General features: G+C 47.5%; 1 protein-coding gene across 1 annotated transcript in view; it reads left to right on the top strand.

Moving 5' to 3' along the window:
- The window catches only part of FOXK1 (forkhead box K1), an 86,770-nt gene that overhangs the window by 26,784 nt on the left and 48,300 nt on the right, over positions 1–11,686 (top strand). Inside the window, exon 2 of the mRNA XM_006859871.1 lies at positions 5–262. Coding sequence (XP_006859933.1) covers positions 5–262 — 258 coding nt within the window. The remainder of the gene's footprint in view (positions 1–4; positions 263–11,686) is intronic.

Genomic DNA, 11,686 nt, shown 5'->3' with positions numbered 1-11,686 from the left:
GGAGCCCTGGGCCGGCCCTGGCGCGCCTTGAGGGCCGCGAGTTCGAGTTCCTCATGCGGCAGCCCAGTGTCACCATCGGCCGCAACTCGTCGCAGGGTTCGGTGGACCTGAGCATGGGCTTGTCGAGCTTCATCTCGAGGCGCCACCTGCAGCTCAGCTTCCAGGAGCCGCACTTCTTCCTCCGCTGCCTCGGTAAAAACGGTGTCTTCGTGGACGGCGCCTTCCAGCGGCGCGGTGCGCCCGCCCTTCAGCTGCCCCCGCAGTGAGTGCCGCCCGGGGACCCTGAGCCCAAGTCACGCCCTGACTCCGGGTCACCAACCCCCGACCGCTGGACCCCCGGGTCACCACCGCTGTCCGACCGCCGGACATCCCGGAGCTTGCCCCTCCCCCCCGACCGCTCGGACACCCCGGAGTCACCCCCATCCAACCTGGACCGTGGGTCACACCCCCAACCACCCTAACCTCCCGGATTTAACCTCCGTCCCCGACCACCTGGACATCATAGGTCATCTCTGCCTAGCCCAGGCCCCTGTGTCACCCCCATCCCATACCGTCCAGACCCCCCGGGATCGTCCCTTGCCTCCTGGTCACCCCCTGGAACACTCCTCGGACCTCCTGGCTACCCCTCCCCGACTGTCTGTACCCTCGGGGTTCACCTCTGTCCCGCCGGGACTCCAGGATTGCCTGGGTCCTCCTCCGCACCGCTCAGACCCTGAGGTTCACCACGGAACTCCCTGGACTTCCGGTGTCGTCTCCACCTCGCCTAAACCTCTGGGGTTCACCCCTACCCAGTTGGGACGTCAGGGTCATCCCTGCCCCGCCCATATCCCTAGTCCCAACCAACCTGAATCCCCAGGGTTCACTCTCACCGAGCCTGAAACCCCAGGGTCAGCCCTGGTCTGGCATTGATTTGGGATCACACCCCTGCCCTGTCCAAACTCTCAGAGTCATCCTCAACCACCGTCTCTCCTGACTCCACCACTGCTGTCTCAGGCCACCCCCCCCACCCCACCCCCCACCCCCCGTGGTTGGACCTGTGACCGTGCTTGATCTGGGTCTGGGAGTGGGCTTTGTCACCTCCTCCCAGCCTAGATCCCCAGGGATCACCCCTGCCCTGCCCCATGTCAGCCAGGATCACCACTTTTGACCCTTTCCTACCCTGGGGTCGTGGCCAGGCTCTTGAGAAGGTGTTGTATCAGGGCCAGGCCATGGAAGGGGTGCCCCTCTGGGAGGTGTGAGATCCTTCTGAAGGCCTGAGCCCCACCCCCCCACCTCCCAGAAGTAGGGGCCAGGTGTGACTGGACAGGGATGGAAGGAGGGGAAGAACGACTCTTCTCATATTTACCAGGTTCTTGGGTTGGATGGCGCAGCCCGCTGGGTACTTAGGAGGCCCCTGGGGGTTCAGTTACCATTTCCCCTTGGACAGGAAGGGAAGGGTATCAGCCCTGCTGTCTTCTCTAGCCCCTTTTGTATAACTTTCGAAGAGAACCGGGTTTTCTTGCTTTCTGCGCCCTGGAGATACCCAGCATCCTCAGAATCTGTTGATGAGGAGAAAGTCTTTTTAATTACTCATTTCCTCTCCTCTTTAGACACTTTCTTTTTTTCTCTGTGTTCAGTAATTGCTTCAAACTCCTCACTGGTGTTTATGTTTCTTTAGTGTGTTTCATGTTCAGGAGTTACCTAATTAATCTCCGTTTTATAAGCACCCGGAGTACAGGGTATTTCTGTCTGCGTAATTCCCAGGGCCCACAGCCTGTTTGCCAATGCCTCCCCTTTCTAGGCTCCTGGCATGTTGGGTTATAAGTCTTCTGTGGAATGTTTCAGGCTCCATCCATGCTCGCTGGGGGTTTGCAAGGGAATGGTTACCTCCATCCTTTGAGGGTGAAATCAGGCTGCCTTCCAGAGTGAAGCAGTTGGGTCCAGTGGTGGTTAAAGAAACCCCCATGTTCTCCATTGTGGCCTAGTACTTGCAGTTCTCCAGCTGGGAACGCACTTCTGTGTATAATTCAAGTACGATCGCAGTCTGGATCACAGAGTTTCCCATCTCCTAACGAGTGCCTGCCTTCTGACTGGATCGATTCCAGCTCACGGCGACCCCACGTGTGACAGAGTAGATTTTCTTGGCCGTCACATTAATGGGAGCAGACCTTTCTTCTGCGTAGCCATTGGGTGGGTTTGAACTGCCAACCTCTTGAGCAGTTGGTGTCTTCAAACCTCCAACCTTTTAGTTAGTAACTGAGCGCTTAAACATTGAACCACCAGTGCTCCTCAGGGTTTAGTGTTGTTGTTGTGAGGTGCTGTCAAGTCGATGTTGACTCACATCGACTTTAAGTTTAACAGAAGGAGACACTGCCCTGTCCTGTGTTTGAGCCATTGCTGTAACCACTGTGTCAGTCTGTATTGTGGAGGGTCTGCCTCTTTTTTGCTGCCCCTCTAGTTTTTTTTTTTTTTTTGCTGTTAAGTGCCATCGAGTCAGTTCCGATTCATAACGACCTTGGATAGCGTTTCCGAGGTACAGCTGGTGTTAGTTGTCCAGTGCTTGTCCTACACCACCTACTGCCACATAATATCTTAAACGGAACTCTCACTAGTATTTAATCTAACTTGGGGAGAAGAAAAACTCAACCTGCAGGGTCCTTTTAGCTCATCCACTGCATAAATCGGTTCACTGTGTATAAACCATTATTGATGTCCCCGGAACCTGGCATTCTTCTGGGCACATCCCAAAGCATTGAGCCCTTAGCTGGCAGGCTGAACGTTGGCCCACCTGCTGATTTGGTGTTTTTGATGTGCGGACACATCGGTGCCCATGGTGCCTCTCTGTGTTCATTGGACTTCAGCCCCCTGTAAGCAGGGACAGAGCTGCAGCAGTGAGTAGGTGAGTGGCTACTCAAGGGGATAGCCGTTTGCTTTTGGGAACGTTAAAGGTTCAGTCTGATGCTGAGCCATTTGAGCAGTTTTTTCTGCTTCTCTCCATTTTAGATTCTGTTCAGCCTGAGTAGCCCTGTCTCTAGAATATGGTGCATTTTAGAGTTCAGTGCCTCATCCTCTCACATCAAAGGGTCCCCAGACATTTTCAAGAATTCACAGCAAGGTTAAATGTGTTTTACTGTCCAACTCCCATCTTCCAAATGGGATCTGACTTTAAGATTATGGTAGTAATTCTTGTATCTGTTTGCTTTCTACCATTCTTCTGTGAGTTTATCAGCAACGATTACCAGGATGGTGCAGGACCGGGCAGTGTTTTGTTCTGTCATATTCAATCCCACAGGGTTGCTGTGAGGCAGAACCATCTGGCCAGTACCTAACAACATTTGCTTTCACTCTTTGGTACCTGGATTTATGGATTTCTCTACCATAAACCTCAAATTCTCTTATTATATCAGAATTTTGCAGACTGGAACTTGCTTGTATGTAACTGGCTGCAGTCACCTGAGACTTGGAACATCCTTTACACACCCTTTCCTATACTGGCTCCCATCCTCACCCCTACCAAGATGGGGCATTCATGTGGAGTGGCATCTGCACAAGCCACGTCTCCTGGAAAGCCACATTGTCATTCAGGAAAACATGGTTGGAGGGAGGCAGGTCTTATCCTCAGTTGTTACCAGGAATGAGTCTTTCAGGAACTTTGGTGCTCTTAATCACTGGTGCGGAAAATCAGTTGTGGTTGTTCTGGATCTCCTACTGTTTCCACACAGAAGGCCGTGGACGTCGATTCCAGTATTCCTTCTGTGTCACTGCATCCTTACCACTCTGTCCAACACACAAGCTCATTTTTTCTGGACCTTAAGTTCCCTGAGGGCCGGGGAGACTGTGTTGGTTTTTTTTTATTGTGGTGGCAATCCACACAACAAAGCATGCTCCAATTCACCCACTGCCATGACATGGTTCCATTCTCTGAGCTGGGTGACCATTCTCACCCACCTTTTTCGAGTTGTCCCACTGCTCCTCTTTGCACCCTGGGGGCCAGTTGTCATGTTTGGTCTCTGTCTCTGGATTTTTCCTGTCCTGTGTATCTGGCTAACTGTGTTGACCTCATGTGTCCCACTTTGTCCCTCTGTGTAGCTGGGCTCCGTGTTCCATCGTAGGAACGCATCATGCTCTGTTCATCTCTCATCTTTGGATGGACATTTGGGTGGTGTCTACATTTTGGCACTGATGAAAAGTGCTAAAGTGGAGACTTTTTTTAGGTTTCACCCTAGGGTTCAGTTGGTGCCAAGTGGGTTGTGACTATTGATTGAATAAGTGAATTTACAGCTTCCTCCAGAGAAAAGCAATGCCATTGGTTTCGTTTGGTTTACTAAATGGGTAGTCCCCATGGTGGAAGGGGACAGTGTTCTTCAGTTATACAGGGAGTGTGAGGAGCCCCAGAGGCAAAGAGAGTTACGCACTTGACTGCAAACTGAAGAACCAGTGGTTCAAACCCACTGGCCACTCAAATGGAGAAAGGTGAGTCTCTGCTCCCTGAAGATTTGTTGTTACTGTTGTTTTGTTAAGTGTCATGGAATCTGTTTTGACTCATAGTGACTCTGTATAGGGTTTCTGAGACTTTAAATCTTCACAGGAACAGAAAGTCTCATCTACCTCCCACGGCTGGTAGGCTCGAACCACAGACCTTGTGGTTTCCAGTCTAGTGTTTATATATGGAGCCACTATGCTCCCCTCTGTAAAGATTTGCAATCTCGGCAACCTCATGGTGTCACTCTGAGCTGGGATCCGCTTGGTTCCTATAGAGTCATGATGAGTTGGAATTGAGTCTACAGCAGTGGATTTGGTTTTGGATTTTGAAGTATGTGAGACTGGTCAATATACCACTTAATTTGGAATTTGGAAATCGAGTACGAGCCACACATAACCCCTTACTTGCTTTTCCCACCTACCTTTTTTCTTGATACTTTTGTGATAAATAGGGGTTTTCTGAATAATTACAATAAAAACAAGACTTCTGTTGTGGTAGCTTTGAGAGATAGGAATTATGGGGGTCTTTTCTTCTTTAGAAGGTCCCTGGGTATCACAAACAGTCTGTGTTCAGCTACTAAAAATGGGTGGTTCATATGCCCCAGTTGCACCTCAGAGGAAAGGCCTGGCAATCTGCTTCCATGAAGAGGAACAACCCTAGGCTACTTCTGCTCTGTGACCCAGGGTGCCATGAGTCTCGGTCCACCCAATGTTTTTAATACTTTGTTTTTTGTAAAAAAAAATAATATATATATATATATGTGTGTGTGTGTATATATATATAACAACATTTTCCAATTCAGAGTTTTTTTACATGTGCGGTTTAGTGACTCTGATTACATTAATCATGTTGTTTAAATAACTTTTATTACAGAAAATCTCAAACCTACACAAAACTAAATAGTCATCCCTCTTGGCTTCTACCATTATCATTGATGGCCAGGCTTGGTTTATCTGCCCCCCACTGACCTTCCTACCAGGCTTCTCTACTTCTAACTTATTACTGAAGCAATCCCAGAAGCCATACACAAATCTTTGAAAGATAATGGTTCTTTTTTTTAAAAAAAACGTAACCACAGTGTCATTATCACCCCTAAAAAATTAACTAATTTCATACTCCCATCAACTGCCAAGTGGGTTCTGGATTTCCTTCACTATCTTGTACATTTTGCTTTGGGTTTTTCTGATACTATGTTATTTGAATTGGGGTCCAAAGACTTCCAGACCCTTTTTCTTTTTAAATAATTTTGTTTTTTTCAGTGAAAGTTTACATAGCAAATTAGATTTTTATTCTCACTGAATAATTTCTACGCAGTTGTTCAATGGTATTGGTTAGATTTCTCACAAATATATCAAATGTTCTCTTTATTTGTCTTCTGGTTGTTCCATTCCCAGTGCTCTAGTTTCCCTGCCCCCTTCCTTACCTTCTCATCTTTGCTTTAGAATCATTGTTGACACTTTGGTTTCATGTAAATCCACTGTCATCAAGTTGATTCTGACATAAAACCTGTATAGGGTTTCTGAGGTAGTAAATCTTTACAGGCGCAGAAAGCTTCATCTTTCTCCCATGGAGTAGCTAGTGGGTTTGAACCACCAATCTTGCAGTTAGCAGCCCACTGCTCCTCTTTGGTCCCATGTACATGGTTGTTTTTTTAAAGGAGCACAGTGGTATTCTTTAGTTTTGTGAACCTGGTCTGTGTTGAGAGCTTCGTAAGGTCACCTCGTAGGTCATCTTGGAGGCTAGTTTCAGGGCAAACTGATGAGCATCTCAGGGAAGGCATGTCGGTTAACTAAGTCTAGACTTTTTAAGAATTGGAGGTCTGTGTTGAGTTGGCATGTCTTGACCATCCCTGAATGGCTTCCATCTGGCTTTCTCCATCTGCTGATACAGGTCTACTTGCCCTGTAGTGTGTCCCCCACTGCTGGGCTTTGCACATTGGATTCCTGTGACATCGTTTACTGTAGGCCTGATCGGAGTCAGGGTTGACGCATCAGTGGTGGTGCCTGCTCTTCTCCAGAGACACAGCATGCCTGCGTGTCTTCTGCTCTGTAGCATCCGTCATTCTGGCTGGTCATTGCTGATGCCATTAGTTTATCACACCTGTGGTTTTTTTGTCAAGGGTTTAGCCACGGCGTTGGGTTGCCAAGTGGCGTGTATTGTGAAAAGTACCTGTTAGAAGTCCCAGCTTTTACATGTGAGATGCATGAGACCCTGCTGCAGCAGCCATCAGAACCTGTGCTGCATGAATCATGGATTTAGGCCCCATGCAACTAGGCAGAATGTGCTTCTCATTGCTTTCCTCCACTGGGAGCTTGAAGTTCTTAACCATCTTACAGTCAGTCAGTTACCAGATTGAAATGTGTGACAAAGTGCCCAGAGTGTGTGGGTTCGCAAGCATCTGTTAAAGTCTCCACTCAGTGCCCAGCCTAACTCTTGTCTCCCGGGTTTACCTCCCGTCATCCCCTTCCTGTACCTAATCCAATTGTTGTTGTTAGGTGCCATCGAGTCAGTACCGACTCATAGTGACCCTATACACAACAGAACGAAACACTGCCTGATCCTGGGCCAACCTCATAATTGTTGCCACACTTGAGCCCATTGATGCTGCCACTTTGCCAATCCAACTCGCTGGGGTTCTTCCTCTTTTTCTCTGACCCTCCACCTTACCAAACATGATAGCCTTCTCCAATGACTGGTCCCTCCTGACAATATGTCCGAAGTATTAGAGATGAAGTTTGGCCATCCTGGCCTCCAAGGAGCACTCTGGCTGCATTTCTTCCAACACAGATCTGTTGGTTCTTTAGGCAGCCCATGACACTTTCAATATTCTCCTCCAACACCGTAACTCAAAAGCATCAATTCTTCTATGGTCTTCCTTATTCACTGTCCAGTTTTCACATGCATATGAGGTTATTGAAAATACCATGGCTTGGTGCACCTTAGTCTTCAAGCTGACGTCTTTGTTCTTCAACACTTTAAAAAGGTCTTGTGCAGCAGATTTGCCTAATGCAATACATCATTTGATTTCTTAACTGCTGCTTCCATGAATTTTGTTCGTTGATTCAAGAAGAATGAAGTCCTTGACAACTTCAATCTTTTCTCCGTTGATAAGAATGTTGTTTATTGGTCCCGTGGTGAGGATTTTTGTTTTCTTTACATTGAGATGCAATTCATACCGAAGGCTGTGCTCTTTGATCTTCATCAGTAATTATTTTAAGTCCTCTTCACTTTCAGCAAGTAAGGTTGTATCATCTACATATCACAGGTTGTTAATCCAGTAGGAACTGAAAAACCAAGTCATAAAGCAGTTATCAAGTCAGTTTCACCTCCTGAACTGTGTGTATCAGAGTAGTTGATTTCACCTCATGGTGAGTGTATGTGTCAGAGTAGAGCTGTGCTCCACAGATTGTCAGGCTGTTCTTCTGAGGTGCCTCTGGTTAGTAGTTGGATGTGTAAATATTTGTACCATCCCTGAAAAATCTAAACCCATTGCCTCCCAGTCAATTCTGACACACAGTGATCCTATAACCCAGAGTAGAGTGACCCCATTGGGTCTCCAAGGCTGGGATTTTGACCAGAGCAGACTGCCACAGCTTTGCTTCTATAGAGCAAATGGTGAGTGGGTTTGGGCCACTGTCCTTTTGGTTACTGTGTGCTAACCACTGTGCCCACCAAGGGTCTCCATAAAACCAGTTGCTGCTGAGTGTTTAACTCATGGCAACCCCATAGTAAACCCCATGTAAGTCCTTAGGTGACCCTGTGTTTGGATCACAGTGGACTGATGGGCGGGGGGAGGGGGCCAGCAGTAGAAGGGACTGTGGATTGAGCTGGATGTACACACTTGGGGCAGGAGAGGGTGACTGACCAGTCTCTATCCAGCTACTGTTGTTGTTCAATGCCATTGAGTCAATTCTGACTCATAACGACTCTGTATAGGGTTTCCATGGAGCAGCTGGTGGGCTTGAACTGCCAACCTTGCATTTCAAGCTAATCTTGCAGTCCAGTGCATTAACCCACAGTGCCACACCAGGACGCCAAAAAAAACACATGCAGGCCCCAGCAAGATTTGAACTCATGACCCCTGGTTTACAAGACCAGTGCTCTAACCCTTGAGCTCTGGAGCCATCACTCTATTCAGTAGCAGGAGCCAATATATAGGAAAGCTAAGGCTGCAATTGACTGTGCTCCTCAGTGGGAGGAGAGCGGAGGAGGCCAGTCTGCTGGTAGCATTTGCATGGGCCTAGATGGCAGGGATGGGAACCAGGTACCCACGGAACCACCTGGTTGCCAAGGAAGACCTTTCTGAGAGACCTTGGGAGGAAGACATTATCCAGGCTTAGAGATTTTTAGAGTGTGCTTCTGTCTAAAGGGGATGGGGGCTAGGCATCTGCTGTGTGGCCAAAGGAGTGCGGGGTGCTCAGCACATGAGGGGCTGGCTGCTCCTTCTCCCAAGAAGCACTCAGCTGTTTCCTGCCATTGTGTGTCACCTGGATCCATCCAAAGTTAGATTGTTGGCCTGTGAAAAAGTCCTTTAAAAATGTTTATGAAGATGTAACAAATTTGGAACAAGTCCATCAGACTGGCACCTCAGAGATCCTGCAGACCCAGTTCCAGAGCTCCCAGTCAAGTCCCACGTATGTTCTGGTTTTCTAAAAGTGATGCTGACACGAGACTGTTGTCTATGAAGTGTGCCACAGTGTGATGAAAAGGAGTGAAATATTTCGAGAATGACCAACGGGGACATGAAGACACTGTTGGAAAGATGACACCAGTAGACTTGCTCGACGCAGGGTGGCCATGAACCTGCAATTTGTGAATCTGCTACTCGCCATAACACCAAGTGCAATAAACATCGGCCTGCATTTATTGATCAGACTTCTGGCGTGGCGCTGTAAGTGTGGGACTGCAAGGTTTTGAACCACAAGGTCAGCAGTTCAAACTCACTAGTCACTCCATGGAAACCCTATACTGTGTCACTATGAGTCGGAAACAACTCGATGGCACTCAACAAGAAGCCTCTATTAATAAAAATATGTGCCAGTTTCTGATGTTTAGTTCATGTTGGACTTTTAGGGCTTAACACCCACATAAGAAAATGTACAGTGTTTCAGAAATGATTCCAGGAGATGTATGGCGTTTGTGTACACGCTAAATTGAATTTATAGCGAATTAGGAAAGCCTTGGTCATACTGATGGAGGAATAGGGTTGGTAGGTGTTAAAATAGTAATGTGTTTGTGTTGGTGCTGTTGGAGAAGGCACAGTTATGTTTAAAATTATGCACTGAAATGAAATGAAAACATTTGATCTGGAGATGGAGTGATTTATGGTTTGCTGTTTTTGCATTTTGTGAATGCCAGAGGATAAATTTGCTAAAATTAATGACAACTCAAATTATAGCAATGCCTTATTTCCATAATTACCCTACATTTAGCGCATTTCATATTAAAATGAGAGGATCGTATGAAACACTTCTACTTAAATTTCCTGTAGGCAGGACATGGGATTGAGATTGGTTCGGAGGTCTTGTCACTAATTTGCGTTGCAGCCATCACTTTTCACGAGTTTCTCATATTCTCATAGAATGGCTGCTGGTTCGTTAAAAAAAAAGAAAGAAAAACTGAGTGTGCGTGTGGGGAGCATATTCCATGCGTCTCTCAAGGGAAGCCAAGAACATGTGTGTGCCATGAGTTGTCTGTGAGCTTGCATCGAAGACGGTGCAGTTAAGCACTCAGCTGCTAACCGAAAAGTTGCTGGCTTTGAGCTCCCCTCCTCCCCACGTGACTGGGAGAAAGGCTTGGTGATCTGTTTCTGTGAAGATAACTATGCAGACCCCGTGGGACAGTTCTGCTCTGTCACATGGGGTCTCTGTGAGTTGGAATCAACTGGATGGCTGGATCTCAACAGAGGTTATGAGCTGGCCCCTCCTGTCTGGTTTATGAGCACCTGGCCCTGTTGGAAGGAGCCCTGGTGGTGTAGAGCTTAAAGCACTTGACTGCTGACTGCAAGATCCAACAATTCAAAACCAGTAGCCACTCCATGGGGGAAAAACGGGGCAGTTTGTTTCCACAAAGATAGCAGCCATGGAAAACCCTCTGGGGCAGTTCTACCCTGTTAGTTGTGGTGGGTTTTGCTTTTGGCCCCAGGGCCCCTCCAGCTTTGGTGCTCTGAAGCTCAGTTCACACATGCTTTGCTTTCCCTAGACACAACGGTGCCACCATCAGGTCCCACGCTGTGTGCTGGCGGGAGGCAGGGAACTGAGGTGGAGATTTTATACATGGTGTGACTCATTTCAGAAGAGGCGTTTTGGCCCTTAGTCATGATAACATTTTTAACGTGTCCCAGGAAGGCAGGGACTTATCCGCAGCCAAGTCACCAAAGGGAGAGAGAGAGATGAGAGCCCAGCCCCTGCCCTGGGGCTGTCTCCTGCCCAGGACCTAAGCACCTTTCCCTAACCTTGTAGCATTCACTTTCCTGACTCTCAGCAGTCCACACCTTTGTTTATACCAGCTGTTCTCAGGAGTTTTGTGGCTTGTATTCTCTCCCAGTTTCTGTCTCAGTTACTCTGTAGGATTTTCAGGGGCTAGTTTTTCAGAAGTAGGTCGCCAGACCTTCTGAAGAGTCTCTGAGTGGATTCAAACCACCATCCTTTTGAGTAGCAAACAGCCCAATGATTAAACCTGGACTCCTTTTAGATCTCAGGGCCCTTTTATACCTTATTTATTACTGGACACCCCAAAGAGTTCTTGTTTATCTGTTGACATTTCCCAGGACTCCTGATGTGGCGCTGTAGGAGAAGCACTGAACTGCTAACCACAAGGTTGGCAGTTCAAACCCACCGGCCTCTTGGAAACCCTGTGCATGGTCACTATAAGTAGGAGATGACTCAACAGCATTTAACAACAACAGTGTCTACAAAGGTCAAGATTTCACTAGTTTCTGAAATTAAAACTGAGAAGAAATTAAAAGAGCAATATTTACAAAATAATGTTCTGTTTGATGAAAAGGTCTTTCATGAGCAGCACCACACTGTGTTCCTTTTCCATCATTCATCTTAATGTTGGCCTCGGGCAGCTGCTTCTGCCTTCCGTCTGCTGTGAGATGGTGTTTTTGGTTTTGGTTGAGATGTGTGGTGGGGAAGAGAAGAGTACTACAGTATCCTTATCAGATCCTTGTGTGGCTCTCTCATGGGTGACCTGCTGGTCTCTTACAGGTTAATTGCAGGA

This window comes from Chrysochloris asiatica, unplaced genomic scaffold, assembly GCF_000296735.1.
Source record: "Chrysochloris asiatica unplaced genomic scaffold, ChrAsi1.0 scaffold00034, whole genome shotgun sequence".
Lineage (NCBI taxonomy): Eukaryota > Metazoa > Chordata > Mammalia > Afrosoricida > Chrysochloridae > Chrysochloris > Chrysochloris asiatica.
The sequence above is the reverse complement of the archived record's forward strand: the minus strand, read 5'-3'. Positions and strand labels throughout refer to the sequence as shown.